The 21,839-nt window shown below is 35.6% G+C and overlaps 1 protein-coding gene across 1 annotated transcript in view; it reads right to left on the bottom strand.

Annotated features, from left to right (window-relative positions):
- Positions 1–10,288: 10,288 nt before the first annotated feature.
- Positions 10,289–21,839, bottom strand: part of LGSN (lengsin, lens protein with glutamine synthetase domain) — a 152,374-nt gene continuing 140,823 nt past the window's right edge. The window contains exons 5-8 of the mRNA XM_015600250.1: positions 21,200–21,326; positions 20,316–20,513; positions 15,581–15,747; positions 10,289–11,488 (exon numbers count right to left, since the gene is read on the bottom strand). Coding sequence (XP_015455736.1) covers positions 10,289–11,488; positions 15,581–15,747; positions 20,316–20,513; positions 21,200–21,326 — 1,692 coding nt within the window. The remainder of the gene's footprint in view (positions 11,489–15,580; positions 15,748–20,315; positions 20,514–21,199; positions 21,327–21,839) is intronic.

Below are 21,839 nucleotides of genomic sequence, written 5' to 3'. Positions count from 1 at the left end.
AAATGAAGAGCATTTAGACAATTTTTAAGAAGTATTTCATAACCCTGATACTTACAAAAACCACATGAATTCTTGTTCATGCAAGAATTTTGCCTCCTGAGACATCAAATAGCTCATTCAGGTTAAATGTGCTGCCAAAATTCTATTCTTAAAAATATCCCAAAGCCAATAAGTTGCAAGCTATTCAATCAGAGAATATTCTTTATAACAGCTGTCCCCAACCTTTTTGGCACCAGAGACCAGTGCTCCTATGAGAATCTAATGGCTCGGGATCTGAGGTGGAGCTGAGGCACTGGGGAGCAGCTGCAAATACAGATGAAGCTTTTTGGCTTGCCCACCACTCACCTCCTGCTGCGTGGCCTGGTTCCTGACAGGCCAAGGACAAGCACTGGTCTACTGCATGGGGGTTGGGACCCCTGCTTTATAGTGTCTCTCTCCTTCCTAAAGGAGTAAGTGATTAAGTGAAGTTAAATCATTCATGTCAAGGAGCTTTTAACTGTCTTAGCTGTAAACCTGATTAATAGTCATCACATTGGACCTAATAGCACAGCAGATAACCTACTTTTCTGAAGCGTGTAAAAGCCTTTCTTGGGTATTAAGAAGATATTCTAGGTGTGAGAACAGCTGTTTGGCTTCTGTAGCACTTTAGAATAGCAAACGTTAACCCCAGGGGCACAAGAAACGAGAAACATGGAAGTAGCATCTTGAAAAGCAAAAGCTTTTGTGTACTTTTTCAATTCAGGACTTAGGGAAATCTCTGTGAAATATTGGGTAGGTCTTGATCTTGTGGACAGTGCTTCTCAAACATAAGCATGCTGAAGAATTGCCTAGAGCACTAGTGAAAACACATATTCCTAGGCCTGAGAGTTTTCATTTCTAAAAAATACTTAAGAGGTGATGCTTGGGCTGCTGCAAAGACGTTTTTGAGCAGCTCTGTGCTGTTTTAGGGCATCCTTATAACAACTGTGATTCCCGAAGCTGCCTCACTTTCTTATTTTATTTTATTTTTTATTCTTTTGGTCTTATTTTATACCAGTGAGACAAAGAAACAGCTCTGGTAACCACAGGACATGTAAAAACAATTAGTGTCCCCTGACCAAAAACACAAAAACAGAATAAACTGTAAGATCAGAGTGTAGCATAGGGCCTTCTCGACTGGGTATTTGAGTATGAAAAATGAGTATCCCCAAAGTGGGGGAACCATTCTATCTCATCCTCACCATGAGCTTCAACTATAATAGGTGACCTTGCCAATTGAATCTTTAGGGTATTGTTTCATACTATAAAGAAAAGGCAAGAGAATTTGAAGCAGAGTACCTGTGGGGTCCAATTTAGATGCTCTCTGCAGATTTTAGTCAAGACTTTTTTTTATTTTCCACTCAGCTTTAGGTTCTACTAATCCAACTCATAACAAAATTTTTAGTAACTGTTAGATGATTAAACCATACAACCTTTCATTTAGTGTCACTTTTTAAAAGACATATCCAAAGGAACTCAGAACAATACATTTGTGAAGCGTCTTAGCAATGTGATCTAACTTTATGTGTAGCATTTTTAAGTTAAAAAAAAAAGGAGAGAATTATTGTAATTGGTGTCCTGCTATGGATAAAAAGATATCCTCGTTTTATCTACAGAGGAATTGTAACTCAAAGAAATTACATTACTTGACTAAGATCACATACCAAGAGCATAGAGACAGCAGGCCTGCTTCAGGGCAGTGTGTGGGGTAGATGACGCCGTAGCTGAACCTGCTTAGAGAACCACATAGGTCCTTCAGTAAAAAATGCACATGTCTAAGACTCAGATGACCTACAGTGCCAGAAAGAGCTAAAGAAGTACTGAGTCGACAGATAAGAAGCACCTGGGGGATGCCCTGACTATGTGAAGAGACCACACAAGACCCCATGGCCTTAAACAACAAATGGCAGCAGACATTTAGTGACCAGGTAGGTGTGACAAGAGACTTCTCCTAGAAGGAAGCCAATGAAGGCTTAAAAAATAGCAGGGTACCAATATGTTAAGGCCAAAAGGCCATGATTTAAACACTGAATGTACTGAGTTTGAGATACCTGGGGGACATTGACATAGAGTTTCATTTTGAGAAAACAATTTGTCAATTATCTGCTTGTAGATGGAAACCGAAGTTATGGGACTTACCATGGACACTCACAGGTTTTCATATCATCTCACAAGGATTCCCCTCCTCTGTCTCAGCCATGTTGTAATAGAGAGAGCAGCCATGACTGTACAATGTGACTTCTCCCTTCCAGGCCGCTTTTATCTGGATGAGTAGTGGGTACATTTCCCAAACTGAACCAGGCAATTTGGAATTGGAACTAGAAACATCTAGCTTCAGTCAAGTTGCTTATTATAAAATATACAAATTTTATCCATTGTTTCAGCAGCCATTTTCCATTGTGTATGGAAAGAAACAGAGAAAGCCAGTCTACAGCAAGAGAGAAAGCATGAAGAGAAACAGATGAGAACAGTAATAAAAGATATTCTGGTTTATCTACAGTGCTCTGGTCCCTGATTAGATCCATCCCTGAAACATAGCTACACAGAAAGTATTAGGGTCCATGAGGCGCCTTTTATCTCTACCAAAAATAAAAAATAAAAATCTTCCTTTTTATTTAATAAAGTTTAATTTTATTTTCATTGCTTCAAATCAAGAATTTTAATAAATGAAAAGTAATATAAATAATAGACAAGATGTTGTGGGGACACATTTTAGAATGAGGAAAGGACTTCTTTAGAGAGAAGAGAAGGATCCTGAATAATAATCAACATTAAATATCAGACAGAGGATAGGAGTTCACCGGAGATTGTGAAGTAGCCAGAGAGCAAAGAAAACCTAGAGCCTGTAGTGTCCTACGAATCAAGAGAAACCCATTTCAACAAGAGGCAGAGGACAGCCATGTCACATTCTGCCTGTCATGAAACATAAAAAATGAGCAGTGACCCAATGGATTTAACAAGAGGGATTTAACTTTGGCGAGAGCCATTGAAGTGGATTAGTATGGAGTTGTGAGGAATAAATAGAGGAAGTAGAAAGAGCAAGGATATGTCACCCAATCAATAAATTAGATTTTAATAGGAGAGAGTGTACGAAGGGTAGTTGGGATTAATACATGTTTGTTTATTTTTTCTCCTAGAATGTGTATATATTATACATATTGGAAACATGTTGACATATTTAAATTCTGATGGGAAAGGAACATCAGGAGATTGATATACTGGAGCTACAGCAGAGAAGGAGGTAATTGGTAGCATTAAGGCCTGAGAAGGCCAGAAGAGTGGGATGCTGAGAATATCTGAGGGACACCTCTCACATTGCCAGCGGAGCGAAGCGGGAACCATGGTGAAGCCGAGGGAAGATGCCGGTTCCCTGTCGGGAAATTAAGGAAGTGGGACGGCTCAGCACAGCCACTGTTAGTGTTGGTTTTCTTCTCTCCTTCCTAGCCACACTTCTTTTCCTTCTTCAAGTCCTGGAGACATGAGGCCTTAAACTCCTGCCATTCTGGGGAAAACAAGGTTGTAACCAAGGAAATCTGTGATACAGATAAGACCTGAACATTTTTTGACCAGCGTCACTCTGCTCTATGTTGTTACGTTCTCTTCTGCAGCACATATATTCTGTCCTCAATTGATAGAGATTTATAAATATATTTTATTCCCTCAAATAAGTTGAAAATGATTTGTTGGAGAAAAACAGGTATTGTCCAGTTTTGCACCTTCCTCTTCAGTAACTTGCATACAAAGGGCTCTCGATTATTTAATAAATTGAATAGAAATGCTACTATTGATGTCTCACATCAATAACAATTTAACATCTAACCATTCTTTTTTACTTCTGACTTGTACGAAAGTACAATTTCGGATTACCTTCTAAAAACTGAATTGGCGTATGTGTTTTCTGGTGATCTCAGAAAGAAAATTAACGCTTTGTAGAATTTATTCAATTTGTAAATGTTTTAGAGAATTTTATAATCTGATCAATTTAAATGAACTTCCAAATAACTAACAAAATATAGTTAAATTTTTCTATCATTCCTTTCATAGCTTATTAAATGTTAAACATTTCTTTCTTACTTCTTTTCAGAACTATATATTCCAAATCCATTGCAGAGTCACCCAGAATTTTTAAAACCTGGAGTAATTTCAGGCATCACATGCAGCTTATGTTTCCATGGTTTCATATTTCTAAGGGCCCTTGAATATACCCTTCATATCAGTAATATCCTTCCAATGTTTCTCTCTCCTTCCCCACTGATATTGAGCCTATTTTTAATATCTGTTAACTGAAAAATATTCAAATATAAGTCATGTGATTGGAAATGCACTTCTGCTGTTAGTATTTCTAATATATTTTTTCAATTTCCATTCATTTAAGATCTGGTTACTTTCATGTTTAATACGAGGTTTTGTGATGAATTCTGAGCCACCAGTACCGGCTCTTTAATGGTATGCTGCTGCCCTCTAGCTCATGTTTGAAAAGTTCCCTACAATGTAACAATTTCTTCAATAAATCTCTTGTATATGCCCATTAAATAGGTACCCATTCTTTTTCCATAAATAATATATTGCAGTTCTATAACAATTAAATGTGAATGCTTATCAATTAAAATTATACATCTCTTTCCTTTCCAGATAAGGTCAACTGATCACGTTAATCTTAAAAGGACAAATCATAAAAAGGAAAGAAAAGAAAAAACTGTTATCTCATTGTGTACCAGATTTTCAGTCGATTCTTTTTTCACCTTTTCCCTTCAGATAAGCTGCCTGTTTTTTTTGTTTATTTATTTGTTTTTAAATCGATGTGCTTTCTTATCTATTATTCCTTAGGCATCCAGAAAAGAGTATCAAATCTTTCATGTGTTTGGTGAAAGCTGAGTACTTGTCAAAAAATATTTTTGAAGACAAAACAAAATAATTTCAGTTCAAATTCCAAGGAATGTCAGAAATTTCAACCAGGTATTTTTTACATTCAAGAAGTTATGAAAATAATTAAAGCTTGAATTACTATTCTCTGAGAAAAATTCTGAAATAAATACTATTATGGCATGATTCTCTTTTGTGATCAGATTTTTTGGTCTGGATAGAGTAGCTGGCCAGGTAGCTCTTACCTAAACAATTTCACATTTGGGTTGCTGAGATTTGTTTACAGTGACACATTAATTGACTAAAACTCAGTGAAACCACATTAAATTGAACTGCATGTTTAAAAGGAGAAAGTCCAATTATTTATCTACCTGCATTTTGGTGCCCAGAAGACTTAAAATTGAAATATAACGTGTAACATAATTTTCAGTGTTGTACTCAGCTGAGACTGTACAGTGAATGGCATATCGGTACAGCACCAAGACTCTGAGATTCAAAAGGTGGAAGAAACCTACATTTGATTCCCAGTTTTCTCGATGTTTAAATTCTCTGAGTCTTACATCTTTTACTTTTAAAATAATCAGCATGCCATTCTCATGAAATTGCAGAGAGCATCGAATAAGGCAATGAATGAGAAAGCATTGGCATGATGCATGCTTTATACAAAGAGCTTAATAAATCTTTGTTTAATTTAAATTTAATATAAACATTAAAGTATTCTTGCTCTTCTGCTTAAGGAACACCCCCTGCCTTTTTTCTCCCCTCCCTCTTATCATAGTTTCTTGCTCTTCATATATCTTTTATATATTGTTTTTCAGTCAGGCTTCTTTTTGTAAATTCTAATTCATTTAAGCAGCAAATATTAGGTAATTCACAGAATCTGGGAGAACCAGAAAATTGGGTTTGGGGGCTAAACTCTACTATTCCAGAGAGACCTTAAGCCACTGCCACTGGGCAACAGTACCACGCCTTCCCCCACCCACCCCCGCCAGTGCCACCTCAGGATGCTACCACTGGAACTCTTGTCACTCCCTCCTCCCTCAGGCTTACCCAGAGTGGAGTCCCCAGAGGGTTGAATGGTTGCATCTGATCACCAGTCTTTGTACCATGGCTACAAGTTATGACTTCTATCTTAAGAGAAAGGAAACAAAAGGAGAGGAACTCCACAAACACACAAAAGCTATTGAAGGGTTCCACATGGCCACAAAGCATAACCATTCCTCCTTGCTCTTTGTTTGTTATGATCCTCATCCAGGTGATCAAATTGTGTTTACTCAAGAGTTTCTAGAAACAGAAAAGCTGAAAAAGATCATCAAATGGCAAAAATTTTAAGGCTAATAACAAACCACAAAACATTGATTGTCTCAGCTGTCCTCATCTCCACTTCTCATTCTCTAGATATATAAATGTGTGTGAGAGTATTATACCATACAAAGATAGAACTATATTACGCTTATAGCATATAGGTTGATTGATCTAGCAATTGATTGATTTAACAATTATTGAACATCTGCAAGGAACAAAAAATGTAAATATAAATGTGAATGAGATCTATGCCCTTCATTCTTGGAACTCACACCCTAATTAGAAAATATGTCGTGTAAGCCACTAATTATAGGCAACATGAGAAGAGCTTTAACAGGGAAGACACAAAACACTGTGCACACAGATAATGTTTAGAGATACGCATTCTAACGCCTGTAATAGGAAACCCAAGATTAAAGGTATTGTTCGATAACACCTATATCACAGAAATATTGCTAAGTTTGTTTTGTTAAATAGGTGACTGGAGATATGTCAATAGACTGTTGTGTGATGCTGATAAGTTCAGATTTTACTGTGTGCTTTCGATTTTTATTCATATCTAAGTTTTTATATCTTTCATTGCCTTCAAATCATTTCAAGCTTCATTGTTATTCAGGTACTCACTGTAAAATAAAATTTTAGATCATAGAATGTCCTTGAAAATAGAAACTTCTTACTATAATACTAATGTTTTGGTTTCTAATCTTGAAACATTATAGTTTTTAATTTACATTTCTTATGTATACTCATTTAATAACCAACTTTAAATTCAGTAATCACATTTCCCCTAAGCTTTGATTAGAACAATTATAGTAAATGAAAATAAGAAAGTAATTTCTGTAAAGAGACTCATAAAGCATCTTTTTCAAGCCATAAAGCAGCCTTCTAAATAGTTTTTTTGGTGGGGGCGGGGGGGTTAGCATTAGGGCTACAAAAAATTTCTTCCTGTTCTGCTTGAGATACACAAATCCAAAACTCTCACTGTGTACTCGTGTTCTTTGTCTTGATCTCTCCTAGTACTATGAGTCCCGGCAAAAGACTTAGCACATAAAGCTATCCAGTAAATGCTATGAATTTCTGGACCTCTAACCTAGACTAAGAAGGTAGAAACATCAGCAGAAAGTCTCTTCAAAAATAGAAACCCTGTGAACAGATAAATAGAAAAGAAACAGATAATTGAATTTTTACTTCTACTCCAAATTTTCTTTAGCCCTAAACTCTCTTGGCCAATGTTTAGTTTTGGTTTGCCTTAAAGAACAAAAATATGCCTCAGCACACATCTAGGGGAGATCTCCATGAAGATTGCTACATCCACTTATGTTATAAACTGAGTGGTAACACATGACTGAATATTTTCTGTCAACTCACTGCTGTACACTGAAAACTGAAGATAATATTCTCAGTTACATAATTCCCTCACACTGGTCTCCTGAATGTTGTGTTTTTTAAATGCTAATAAAATATATAAGAAAAAAATAAAGGTTACAAATATTGTAATTAGAAGAATTTTTTATAACATCTTTTACCCACTGTGATAAAACCAAGCCAAAGCACTAAACTTGTTTCATAAAGGCCCAGGGATTATGAAGGGGTCACTACAGCTCTGTTAGGATGAGAGACAATAAAGTTTCTGCATGTGTGGATCCCTCTCAGATTCTCCTCTCTAGAAGTGGAAAGATTGAGGAAGTATATCTTGTTCTTATATCTTTATTCTTTTACCCCCAAATCCCTCAAATGCCCCCAACAGACATGCACACACACTCAGACACACACAGTCACACTCATACACAAGTAATGAAGACCCAGAATCATTGTGCCTTAAAGGAGATTGAAGTTTGTTTCTCTCTCAGATAAAAATCTGGATGTGAGCAAATCAATCTCTGCTCCACGAAGCAGAGCTTCCATCTTGTTACTCCACCTTGTGTGGCTTCCATTCTCAAGGACATTACCTCCACTGCCTTATCTTCAGGCCAGCCAGCAGGAAGGGCAAAGGCAGAAGGATGGGGCAAGCACAGGGAACACGGCATCTGTTTTTTAAGGACGCTTTCTAGAGCTCCCATACAGCACTTCTAATTACATCTCTTTGGCCTGAACCTAATGACATGACCATACTCAGATACAATGGTAGCTCAGAAATGTCATTTTTATTCTTTCATAGTGTGCTCCCAATCAACACATCTAGGTGTAATAATTACGGAGCAGAGAGGGTAGAATGCATATTGGCAGACGTTGAGCAAGCCACCATGGGGTTCAGCCCCACTTTCCCTCCCATGATGTAGTGGGTGGGGTTTCACGCTCAGAGGTTTCAGAGCAGATTATTTTCCTTTTCTGCCCTCCCTATACTACCTTTCCCTCTTGCTCTTAATCCACCAAGAGCTTCATTCTTTTGTATTCAGACACACTTCTCCTGCTCAAAGGAGAAAAGAAGGAGGCAATTAGAGAAAGACAGACCAACTTCCACAATTAAAGCTACTGGGTACAGCAGTTCCCCCTTGTCTGCAGTTCTGCTTTCCATGGTTTTAGTTATCCGAGGTCAACCATGGTTCAAAAATATTAAATGGAAAATGCCAGAGATAAACAATGCATAAGTTTTAAATTGCATGCCCTTTGTGTAGCATGATAAAATCTCATGCAGTCCTGCTCCATCCTGCCCAGGACGTGAATCATCCCTTTGTCCGTTATATCCATGTTGTATATGCTACCCACCCATTAGTCATTTAGTAGCTGTCTGGGTTAGCAGACTGACAGTTATGTGTACATCACATGTGCCATACTTGTGTGCAAGTAGACCTTATTGTACTTAATATTGGCCTCAAAGAGTAGTGATGTTGGTGACTCAGATATGCCAAAGAGAAGCCATAAGGTGCTTCCTTTAAGCGAAAAGGTGTACATACATAGGAAAAAACATAGTATATATAGAGTTTCATCAGTGGGGTACTTGGAACATAATCCCCATGGATAAGGAAGAACTGCTGTAAATTTGAATAGGAGGAAATGAGCTTGTGTGTTTACTATCTAAATTGAGACTGCAGTCGGTTTTAATTGAACACAAAATATCTTGTTTGATCCTAAGTAGTAGAACAGGGTTTTCATTTGCTAGTAAGTGGATTTTAGATTTTTTCCCAAAAGAAACTAAACTTTAGGGATAGTTACAATATTATCTCATTCAAACAAAGCTCTGGAACAAATATTCTCTGGGGGGATAGTAATCTCTGTGGGTAGCAGAATCAATAATTTAAATACTAATTTAAGCTGCAAATACAGCCGTAGTTATCTAGGCAGTTGTTCTCATACTTCACAAAGTACTAGAGGTATCCTTGAAATCTCGAGTTTCAAAGAAGAGAGCAAAGCACACAGAGCCATTCCACCTATTTTTATTTTATGTATTGACTTTTATATGAGGCATTGTTTAAAAAATAGGTTTTGACTACTTTTAAATATTTGACCTCATTGTTTACAACCTGAATCTATTTCTTGAGGACTTGCTTTTTGTGGACATTATAGCCTTGAAATTCCTAGGCCTTTCAGGAGCTATTAACAAAGTAAAAATAGAATGGACATATATAAACACTTCTGCTGGCTTGTCATCGACATAGTTTTGTAGAACCTATTTAACTTGTTTAAAAACATCACAATGATGTTTGCAAAATAGGTTCTCAATATGTCTTGATTAATGAGATTATATTAGTAAGTATTTTGGTATCGCAGGCCATCACTACTTATCTGTATAATTAAAATTATTTTCTTTTAGTCATTTAATTTTTGCTTTTTAATTCTTAAGATTTTTTTATTGTGTGAATATATTTGTTGCCTGGGGGAAAAAAAACTGTATAGTTCTGTCTAGGTCAACGTACACAGAGGAAATGATGACTGACTGACAAGACCTGGTAAGTTTGCATATTACAGCTTCACCACAACTTTATTGTTATCAGAATCCTCTCAGCAGTCTCACTTCATCTGTCAAATAGTCCATGAGCACAAAAGAGAGCAAAAGCATTTGTAATCTTGTCGTTGTTAATTATAAAAGTCCTATCATTTCCTTCTGGTAGATCAGCTACTTAAGTAAAAATCACATCTCTAAAGGAATAGTTGTTATTACACTCTAAATAAAATACTCTAAGAATTTATTTCTCTCAGCATCTGTTTCTTCATTTTCCAACTCATATTTCTTCATGGCAACAAAATATCGAATAAAAGTTTCTCCTAGAGCATGTTTCAGACACTGATCTTCCTCCAGTGCCACAAGGGCATCTTCAAGTTTCAAAGGGATCTCAGAAGGTTTTGACTGATAAAGCTCTGTGCTGTCTTCTGAATCAACCAAGACACCGTTGCTGCTTTGAAGTCCATCCAAGCCTGCAGCAACAGTCGCGGCCAGCACCAGGTAAGGATTTGCCGTTGCTGAGCCCAGTTTATTTTCTATTCGGGCACCTTTCTCCCCATGACACTTGATATTAAAGGCACAGCTGTTATCGTTATATCCCCATGTTGTAGGCACACTCTCCTTCTGGTCTTTACTCTCCTTAGCATAACGTTTTCGGCAGCTAACAGCAGGAGCCATCAGGCAGCTGAGAGCAGCAGAGTGCTTCAAGAGTCCCGACAACCACTTTTTCCCAGTGATCGTGAGCTGCTCAGTTCCAGAACTGCTGCAGAACATGTTTTTCTTCCCACCAACATCCCAGAGACTATGAGACAAAATTCCTGAATTGCAGAATCCGGTCTCAATGAAAAAGCTGGTGATATAATTATATTTCCTTGCTACTTCTTTGACACCTGTTCTGAGGGTAAATGCGTTATCAGCTGAATTGATGCCCAATTCGGGCAGAAAACAAATTTCCACCTGACCAGGCCTGGTAGAGGAGGAAAAGCTCTCGACATTGGCTCCAGTGTGATATAAACCATCAACGAGTTCCTGAATGAAGGGTTGGTCATGATTATTTAGCAATGTTGAAGCAGGAAAAGATATGGTCTTTGAGTTGATAATTTCGGGTACACCAAAAATGCAAAAATCATAAATGAAGGCAGAGAGCAAGGAAAAGCCAGAATCCTGCAGCTGGCTCAGCTGCCTCTTTGCGATGTACCTCGGGGAAGTGAGTAGAGGCTCACCAGTCACAGTGAACGTATCACATATCACTCTTGCTGTTCTCTCAGCCCATGGCAAAACTCTAAAGGTTGATAATTCTGGCATTAGGACTATGTCACTATTAAAACATGTTGCTCTTATGTGATCCACTTCATTGTCCTTAGGATTCGGTATCAATTCAAGATAACCTCGAGGCATGAAAACACCATGGATCACTTTTTCCTAAAGGAGTTAAGGGATAGAGTAATTAGGTTTTAAAACTTTAAAACAAACAAAAAGGGGTAGTGGAGGGGAGCTTGCTAACGAAGAGAAAATGTTTCACATCTGTTGGTCACTAACTAAATATTTTAAAATAAAACCCCAAAGCTACTTTTAAAAACAGCTCAATATTTTTAAAAACAACTCATATAAAGCCTTGAAGGTTTTATATGCTCTGGAATCTGAAAACAGCAGTCATAAATAAATGGTATAATGATTTTAAAAATGTCTTTATAGCAAATGACAAAGGTAAATAAAGCTTACGGAATTATTCAAAATGACCATAACCAAGAGTACTTTTTAAAGGACATTTTATTTTATGATATAGTTCCTAATACTTCAGATAAGACTTTATTTTGGCTTATTCTGTAGTAATCTCCGTAGTTAACTGACTCTAAAAAGTCTACAGTAAAAAATTTTCCCTCCTTCCCAGATTGCTGACTGTAGTCAGTTCTGTGATACACACGACAGTCATCATAACACCAAAGGAGCCAGGTCTGCTGACAGCTTCACTCCTCTCTCATTCACATTTACAACCCACTTAAGAATGAACTACCTCCCAGTCTCAGAGTCCCAGAAACCTTGCCCAGGAATGTGGACCCATATCTTCAAAGTTATCTTTTCTAAAATGTTGTAGCCTTTAAGTCAGCATGAACTAGGGGTCACCAAATCTGATTTCTACTCCTAGCTCTTTCATTCATTACTCATGTGAAATTAAGCGAATCTCTGAACTGTGTGCCTCAGCATCCATGTCTATGAAACGAAAGTATTAGAGTAGGTGATTGCTAAGGCACTTTCTAGTCATATACCTCTCAGGTTTAATGGATTTGGTCATTTATTTAACTTCTGCTATGTGCCAGACAACAGGGAAGTGGTGAGGTTATAAAGTTGAACAGACACATAAAACAATTTCTAGAAATTGTGTAATAGAGTTATCAAAAAGTCTTCACGTGTTGAAGGTTACATTAATGGACAGAGAAAAAAACAACTATAAAGTTTGGTTCCCAGGATGTCAGTGAGCATCATGAAGTTAATAAAACATACTGACATTCTGCAAGCCAAATCATTTCCTGTATTACCTTTGAATCTCAAAGAGCAAAGCTACCAAAGATGGGTTGGGGATAGCAGAGGCAAAGCTACTAGTTCACCCTTCCACTGCCATTGACTGTGTGCCACTGCCACCTTCACGTTCCACCATCTCTACACATATTTTCAAATCCATTTGACTTGTCTGATCCAAATCTGCTTTTATTAATAATAAAGTTGAGCAAGTCAAGCACCATTTATGTTATTAATATTATGCAGATTTTTTCTAAATTTAAATACAATTTTAAAACAATTCTTTGATAAAACAAAGACAGTATGAGTTGGTTGTGAATTTAAATACTGTTTGTAAAACATTTAGCATCGTGCCAGACACATGGTAAGTTCTCTAAAAGAGTTGCTGCAATTTAAATGTGTTTGTATTAACTTGGTTGTAAACAATAGAGAATAGCTTGTTACTATTTTATTTCAATAGTCTTTCACAAATTTAAAAAATAGTAATAAGTCACAACTTCAGGTTATTTAATCTGTATTTTTCTGAGCACACTTATTTAACTGTCATTTCCTGTATTCTTTTTTAGGCGTTCTGAATTCAAACTACTCTTTATTACTAGTGGGAAATATGTAAATATATATAAACAGATCTTGTTCATGACAATAATTGTTTTCTTAAATTGCATTTACAAATATAAAGCACTAGGACGACTTCATACTCCAATACAGATCCCAGGAACTCAATAAAAATTCTTACAGAATAGCTCAAATCTCTATGATAACTGAAATTTGGGCCACTGTTAAGGTACCATTTGAAATAACCCGAAGAATTGGTTATGAGTTCTATAGCAATATATCATGCTTTGATTAGACCAAAAGTAGAAAGCACCTATTTTATCTGCATATAATCTAAATAAAAAACAATTCTTTGATAGAACAAAGACAGTATAAGTTGATTGTGAATTTAAATAAACTAATGTTTGTAAAGCATTTAGCATAGTGCCAGACACATGGCAAGTTCTCTAAAAGAATAGTAGATGACTTGTTTTTAAAAAGCAATATTTTTTCAATTTCATAAGAAAGAACACTTAGCTCCAATAAACAATAAAAGGAAATATAAAAGCTGGAAGCAGAAGATGCAGTTAAAAAAAACAAAAACAAAAAGAACCTCTGCAAATGGAAGTGAGGCATCACTGACTGACATCCCAGTTCTGCTACTAACTGCCTGTACTATTTTTAAAATGTTTTCATTAACTTTTCTGGCCTCATTCCCCTCATCTATAAATAAAGAAGATGGATTATATTATCTCTTATATCCCTTCATGGTCTAACAATAATTTTCAAATTGATATTTTATTTTCCACTAATAGAAAAAGTTTAAAAATTGTTTTATAAGGATTGAAATTACTTTACACTAAGCCATTGGCAAATTCAAATTATTGACTCCACTCTTTGTTTAATGAATTTCCCATTAAACACACATTGTTTAGATTGGTTTGCACAGATGAATCTATTTTTAATGTCTATTCACAATAAATTTTCCAAAGTCAATTACTTAATCTTAAATTACAAATATTCATGGTAAAAATTTTTGTTTATACCTTTACAAGTTCCAAAACAAACGAATTATTTTGTTAAATATATATAGATGCTGTATGATCATTAAATAAGAATAAAATAATAACTGGGTAATGAAAGGAATAATGAGATATATTAGAAAACTGGGGCTAAGAATAAATACAATTGAGAGGAAGTATAATGAGTTATATTAAAACATTCATGATAGACAAACTTCTTCCCTATCTAAACTTCAAAAAAAAAAAAAAAAAAGGGTAGATCTTATACGTGGGACGTTGAACAAGATAATGGAAAATATCTTCAATAGCATTTTTTAAAAAGAATGCAGACATTTTCTCTTTATGTCAATTATATCTATCCTCTGTAAATGTAGGGAGTATATTAAATTATATTTTCATATTTTCTAGTTCCATTGGGACTAGAGTAAGGTTTTAAATATATAGTTTTAAATGCCATTAGTGGAATAAATTATTAGAATTAGACAGTTATTTTTTCTTATTGATTGAAAGAAATTCAAGTGTTCTAGGCCTGTCCACAATAAATTTCACATTTTGTTAACAAAATTAAACAACATGCCTTCTTGCCTGAAAGAAGAGGAAACAATCTGCAGGGAGATTTGAAGAATTTCTTAAGAAATAAATTTGAATCTGTTGGAATTATTTTAAAAAGGGTTTTGAAGATTCCGTTTTTTCCAACATAAAGCAAATGAGAAAAATTACAATTTGATTTTAAGTGATAAAAGTAAGATATATTCAAAAAAATTTTAAGGATTGTTTTACACTTTTGTATATAAACCTCACTAACGTCTCTTCTTAAGAAATGATGCTTCAGTAGCACAATAAATTTGTCATTAAAATAAATACACGATATAAACTGAAAAAAATCTCAGAAAGTCTCAAAACATATCCAAAAATGCAATATTTCTTGATACCACTATTTTTGAGAACTTAATATTTATTGTCATCCAACAACAATAGGGTATTTTCTTATCAGAATTAGAAGGTAAAAGGAATATGCTTTTTATCTAGCCAATTCTCTCTATTTAATTATTTTTTTCCTTTTATATTAGCTCCTGGGTCTTCTGTTGCAATTTTCTCAAGTCAAACAAAATATCATCTTCATAATTGCAGTAAGAAAAAAAAAGATAATTCTGTGGAGGAAAATTATTCAAAGCAGAAGGACTAAAATTACCAGTCTTAATTAGTTTTCTATTTCTATTGGGTATAGGAATTACTGTTTGGGAGCTGAAAGTATATGCTCAGCTCCTTGGGGAGCACTAATGTATTTGCAGAGAGACAAGAGAAGGAACAAAATAAATGACTGGTTTTCAGCTAAACTTTATGTATAGATTACAATAAAACAAGAAAGAGTAGTAAGGACCATTTGCTTGCTAATGCTCAGAAAATTACATTCAAGCATAACTCTATTTGTAAAACTCACTTGGAAAAATTGTGCAGGGATACTCTTAGACCTGGACACTCCATGAAGATCTGTTGCTTCAAATCGGACAAACTGAAGGTGATTTTTGGCCATCTCTTGTTTAATGTGCTTCATTCTAGAGGAGAGTTGGGGTGCGGTTGGAATTTGAGTGCTGTCTCTGGTGTTATCTGTAAAATAAAGAATGGTTCTAAAGCATTAGATCTTGATGAACTGCGAAGGAAAAAGAGAGAGTAGTTAATTATTCATTATGATTATTAATAAAAACATCATATATTCATGTAATTGGTTTAGAGTTAGAGATCTTACTTTTCTTCCTCAGCCTTTACCATATTCCCAAGAATATTTTCTCTAAACAGCCTAAGAAATTGTTTATCACTTGAGACTAGGTAAAAGTTAACATTACCTACATAAGTATATAGCAATGTTATAAGTAAGTACTTACTGAAAATGCCTTAGCTTATGAAAATTAAAATATATTTGTAGCTGTCAAAATATAACTTGATGGCTTTGGCACTGTATAAATCTGTATATAGCCTCCTACCATTAAAAACACTTTGAGCTTCTTGAACTAACTGGTAACACCTAAATTAAAATATCTTGTATGTTTTTTGTTGTGTTTTGTTTGCCAGAAGGGCTTCACGTCTTTATAATGGCATCTGAATCTAAGACATCTACACCTTTTTGCCGAATTTAAAGTTTGTATAAATAAGCAAACAAGTGTTTTTTTCAAGATTAAGAGTGCAGGAGATGAAAAATCTAGACTGAGTACTCAGTTTTAAAATTAAAAACCTAAAACATAAATCCTTTTCAAGACTTTTAAGATAGTCTTCAAATTCTAACACTTTTGAGTCAGAAGAGACTTTGGAGATAAATGATCTAATACAACCAACTTGTTAGCTTGAGTCCCAGAGATGTACAATGAGTCTCTCCAAATCATACTGTCAAGTCCATTGGCAAAATTGAAACGAGAATGCAAACATTTTGATTTCCAGCGGGTGGCTCATCACCATAAAATAACTGAATATGTCTAAAGCATATAGAAAGGTCAGGAATATATTACCCATCATAAATGTTAGCTACTGTCCAAACTTTTAGGAGAGGCAGCAGACAACAGTAATTCTGCACAAACACTGAAGCCCATCCGCCTCCCTCCAAATCCTGCCTTTGCCCCAGTGACTTTCTTATCCTCTCTGTGCCTCAGCTTTCTCATTGATACAATATACCTACAGCCTTGTTATAACGATTAAACAAGTTGTTTAACAGTTTCTGGCAGACAGTAAGAGCCATATAAGTGCTTCTCAAACACATAAAGTGAGTACAATTACTCTAAGTGTAGTAATGGTACCATAATCATGTCTGAATCTGAATACCCATCAATCTGCCACATCACTGATACTGAGCAGCTATAATTTTAAAGTGATACCTGAGTATCCTTTTTCAACTTGTAATTAGGCTTTAAGAATAGCATAAAGATTGACAATTTAAAAACATAGACTAAATAGATTTTAAGTACATGAAGCATGAGGAAAACAAATTACTGATTCCACCTATGCAAATATATTAGAGATAATGTCCCGTCACTGATACATTGGGCTACTGAGACTCCTGAGGGTTTATAACTACCTTCCATTTAACACAAACAGTTAAGCTGTAGCAATTACAATATTTCATGCTAAAATAGCAGTTGCTGTGTTCCCAACATATTCTGAACTATGGGGTATTCTGCCCAAATTGAATAATTCTCCTTAAAGAAAATAAAATTTATAGGCATTTTAAAATATGGAAAATTTCAGATAATCAGTATTCTAATCATGATTAGCAATTATCTATAAGCTATAAATATTTTAACAACATAAAAAAATAAGAATGTATCTCCTATTAAAGAGTAAGGCCATTTTATTCATTCACCAGTAATATGATTACAGGTACTCTTATTGGTTCTTTGCCTTATCTGTATCTTATTGAGTTTCTATAATAAATATGTATTATTTTAAAATAAGAACAATATTGATCGACTCAAGATAGATTTCTTTTAGTTACCACTACTATTTATACTGGACATATACCTAGGAAGCAGCCAGAGAAAGTCTTGCCCTCATAGAGCTTTATCTTATTAAGTGAGGGAACTATAGACAATAAATGTGCTATCGAATACAAAGGTGAGATAATTTGCCATGGTGAAAAGTTCTGAAAAAAATGAATAAGGCATAATCACCTGGAATATTAATCTATGAGATTTGATCACAATGTGGACAGGTCCAACCACTGATTTACTTTAAGATCACCAAGTTTCACTACAGCCGAACAACGAGCATATGTATTAGTTTGCTAGGGCTACCATAGCAAATAACACAGACCAGGTGGCTTATATAGAAATTTGTTTTCTTACAGTCCTTTGGGGGTAGAAGTCCCAGATCAAGGTGTCAGGAGGGTTGGTCTCATCTGAGGGCCTCTTTCCTTAATTTACAGATGTTTGACTTCCTTACATGGTCTTCCTTCTACATGTGTATATGTGCATGTGCATCCTAATCTCTTCTTCTTATAAGGACACCAGTCATATTAGACTAGGGGTCACCCCACACAACTTATTCAACATTAATGACCTCTTTTAAAACCCCATTTCTTAATATAGTCACATTATGAGGGGTTAGGGCTTCAACATGTGAATTTTAGGGAGACACAATTTGGCCCATAACAATTATCACCCTGTTCTCATTTCCTTTAGAGTCCTTATCACCACCTGCCATATTGTATAAGCACATGTTTTCCGTCTGCCTTTCTCTATTTGCCTGTCAGCTCCAAAAGAGCAGGGGCTTAGCTTTACTTGCTGCCGTATGCCCAGTACCTGCAGCAGTACAAGCATATTATAGGCACTCGAAGACTTTAATAAGTGGTCATGTGGTTTAATTAATACATGCTGTATGATTCGACCTTGTCTAATTAACAAGTACAAATTGAAATCACATACTTTGGCATGTATCCTAAATATCATTTTTTTATTTAAAAGTTCAATTATTTCACCAAATATGAGAACCCTATACAATCTAATTTCATTTTCAAGACAGCAACTAATCTTGTTGTTTCATTGTCTAAATTTCTTTTCTTCAAATAAATCATACTTGTTAGTTACAATTAAACCTTTTGGTCAGCCCCTCCCAGAAGCACATGATAAATAGCAGGCAGATAATTGCCAGTTCAGGGTCTCATTTGTTTTCCTTATAGTGTGGTTCCTGGTAGGTGTTTTCCTTTCCTAGCCCCTCAGAGGACTAATAAATTAAGTCAGTGTACTTTTATAGAGGAAGTTTCACTGCTGTTAAGTGTTAGGGGAAAAACTTAAAAAATATAACACACACACACACACACAAAACCCCCAAACCCTCTAAACTCTATAGCAACTAGGAGGCCTTAGAGAGATGTTGCCTATTTTCAGTGACAATATGGGCATGTTTCAGTTGTAGAGAGCAAGCCATCGTCACTTATGAAAGGCAGATTGAATAGGCGTTTGGGCTTTCAGAAATATGAGTTCAAAAAGGAAAAAGTACATTGAAGAGTATGCTGTCATCCATTTAGCTTATGGAATGCCTGGGATGATCTGCCATGCTCCTTTCCCAGGGCCTGCCTTCCTTCCCTCACGGGGCCACTCTGAGAACCACTCTGCTAGTGCACTTGTACCCCACCCTCTGGTCATTTCACATTAGCCCAGCAGTGTTAGAAAGCACAGGTGGCAGAATAACCTGGTACAAAGCAGAGACAAAAACAATGAAGTGTGGAAATGTGGGTGTGGTGGCAGGGACCTTTTCTTCAGGAGGAAAAAATTATTTTTAAACTCAGAATAATTACCATAGAGGAAAAAAATACCATGTTGTAATTCCTTGCACTTATTTTGAGGATTGATTCTTATATTTATTTTTCAATGTATTTAAAATACATGTGAAGATGGTTTGTTTGGGGTTGTGACCTTCTTGGTGCTTAGGGCCTCTAAAAACTTAATCTAGCCCTGGGCCAGTGAGGGAGCTTCTCAATTAAACGATTTGAGTCAGTAATGGTGCCCACATTCTTATAGTTGATTTGTGCAAAGAGAGTTCATGACACAAGTTCTTTCCTCTGATTTTGTGAGTTGACTAAGAAAGGGTAACTTCAATCTCTCTCTTTTTTGGCTAAACTATACAATACAAAGGTCAAAAACTGTGGGAGAGCCAATATGGCCAGCAGATGTTTCCTTATTAGTCTTCCCAGTGTTTGAAAACTTTTTAAAATTAGTTGACACTTAACTATCAGAAAATTTCATATAAAAATCTTGAGTTTAGGCTTCTCTTCAAAAAAACTGTATTTGGCAACAATGGACGGATATTTCTCCATAGAGACCATTGGCTGGATCTCTGATATGACCTGGGATGGGGCATGCATTCTCGAATTCATGGGCTGGGAAACATTTTCTGTAAAGGGCCCAATACTAAATATTTGCAGCTTTGCAGGCCAAATGGTATCTGTTGCAACTCCTTGATTATGCTGTTGTAGCACAAAGGCAGCCATAGACAATACATAAACATTATTTATAAAATCCAGCCCAAGAGCTGAATTTGTCCCTGGGCCACAGTTTGACAACCTCTGTTCTAGTTTGTCGTAGCCAGCACCATTCCCTATTTTCTTCAACCAACATCATATTATCTCTAACTTGAATACAAATTTGGGATTAGTAGTCAGAACCATGTGCCAGTTATTTCAGAGTCCTTACCAGTAAAGCTGGAGTCTGGGTTGAAATCACCACCAGGAGTGCTGGCTGATGTTTTGAAGGGTGACGATTTTATCACTGCTGTCTGATCCTGGGAGTCCTTGTCATCTTGTGGCAGATGAGATTCAGCAGAGCCAGGTCCCACAACTGGTTTGCTAGTATCCCCCAATTTGTGGCACGCCATTTGTTTTTTGCTCCTTTCTGTTGTAATAAAAAATGTTAAAATATGTTGCCATTGTTTTCAATTGTCTTTCAATATGATAGAGAGAGAAATGTTTGAGACAATAATTTATTTCTAGGCGGTGACATATCTTGGTTGCAGGCCATCAGTGGATAAAATTGTCTGCAGAGAATTTAAAAACAATAAAATCTACAAAATGTCTGACTACTTTTTATTGTCACTGTGCACTGGCCATTTCTACTGCTGCTGCTTTGGAACACCACTGTTCCTGGGATTAAGTCTGTTGTCCAAATTAAAGCCTAGTTTCATCACTGATCCACTGGAGTTGAGTTGTAATTCCAACCTGTAGTATGGAAACTCACTCCATTACTTAATTGTGGCCTCCTAAACAATTTTTGAATTCATTCTCAGAGCAAATATGTGCTTCTCTTCTTACTTATATGTTTCTTCTGTTGTGTTCTCTCTTTCCCACTACCCACTACTATCTCCTATTTCTGCCCTCTTTAAATTCTGAATATTTTGGTTGATTATTTTTATATATTTACATCATAAGCCTGTATTTGCCATCCCTTATGTTGGCTATACAGAAATAAATTTTCTTTGTTTTTACTTCTCTGATAGAAGAAAAGAAAACATCATAAAAAGGAGAACCAAACAGAGATTATTACTGACCACATGTTCTTGAGGGAGCATAGTAGCAAGATACCTTTCGAGCTGGATATATCCACTTCTCCTATTTCAGTTGATATATGTGGTTTGGTGGCTTTCTTTCTTGTCCTTCTTAATTTATTTATCATGCTGGCCTCAGTCTCATTACCTTCATCTCTTGCATCCTGTAAAAGTTAATAAACAAAAAGCCAAATAACAGACCATGCACACAACTAAATTTGAATGTCAAGAAGGTATGATGATTGGATAGCTAAATTTTAAAATGAGTATGGGAAACTTTTATAAAGTGCTAAATTTTGTCATTTCCACATCCACTTGAATAATTCAAAATTACAAAGCCCAACATTCTGCTGACAGGTTGGATTTTCTGTATATTTTTCTCTATGTGATACGGAAAATATCATGAAAGAAACTAAAATTTTGTCCAACTAGTCAAAATTTTTATCTTTATGTTTTATTCTGGGGTATTTTATATAATTTATTTCTAAATAATTTTACCAAACTCATTTCAGCTAAAAATAAAGTCTTCTTTACATGATTTTTTATCTTTTTTAGGATCTCTAATATTTTTGACCAGAGGCGTAAGTACCTGAGAATTTGATTCTTTTCTCTCTTTTCCTTACCCTTATCCTTATGACATCGATATTTACTTAAAAAAAAAAAAAAAAAAAACTTCA

This window comes from Pteropus alecto, unplaced genomic scaffold (genome assembly GCF_000325575.1).
Source record: "Pteropus alecto unplaced genomic scaffold, ASM32557v1 scaffold7, whole genome shotgun sequence".
NCBI classification, from domain to species: Eukaryota; Metazoa; Chordata; class Mammalia; order Chiroptera; family Pteropodidae; genus Pteropus; species Pteropus alecto.
The sequence above is the reverse complement of the archived record's forward strand: the minus strand, read 5'-3'. Positions and strand labels throughout refer to the sequence as shown.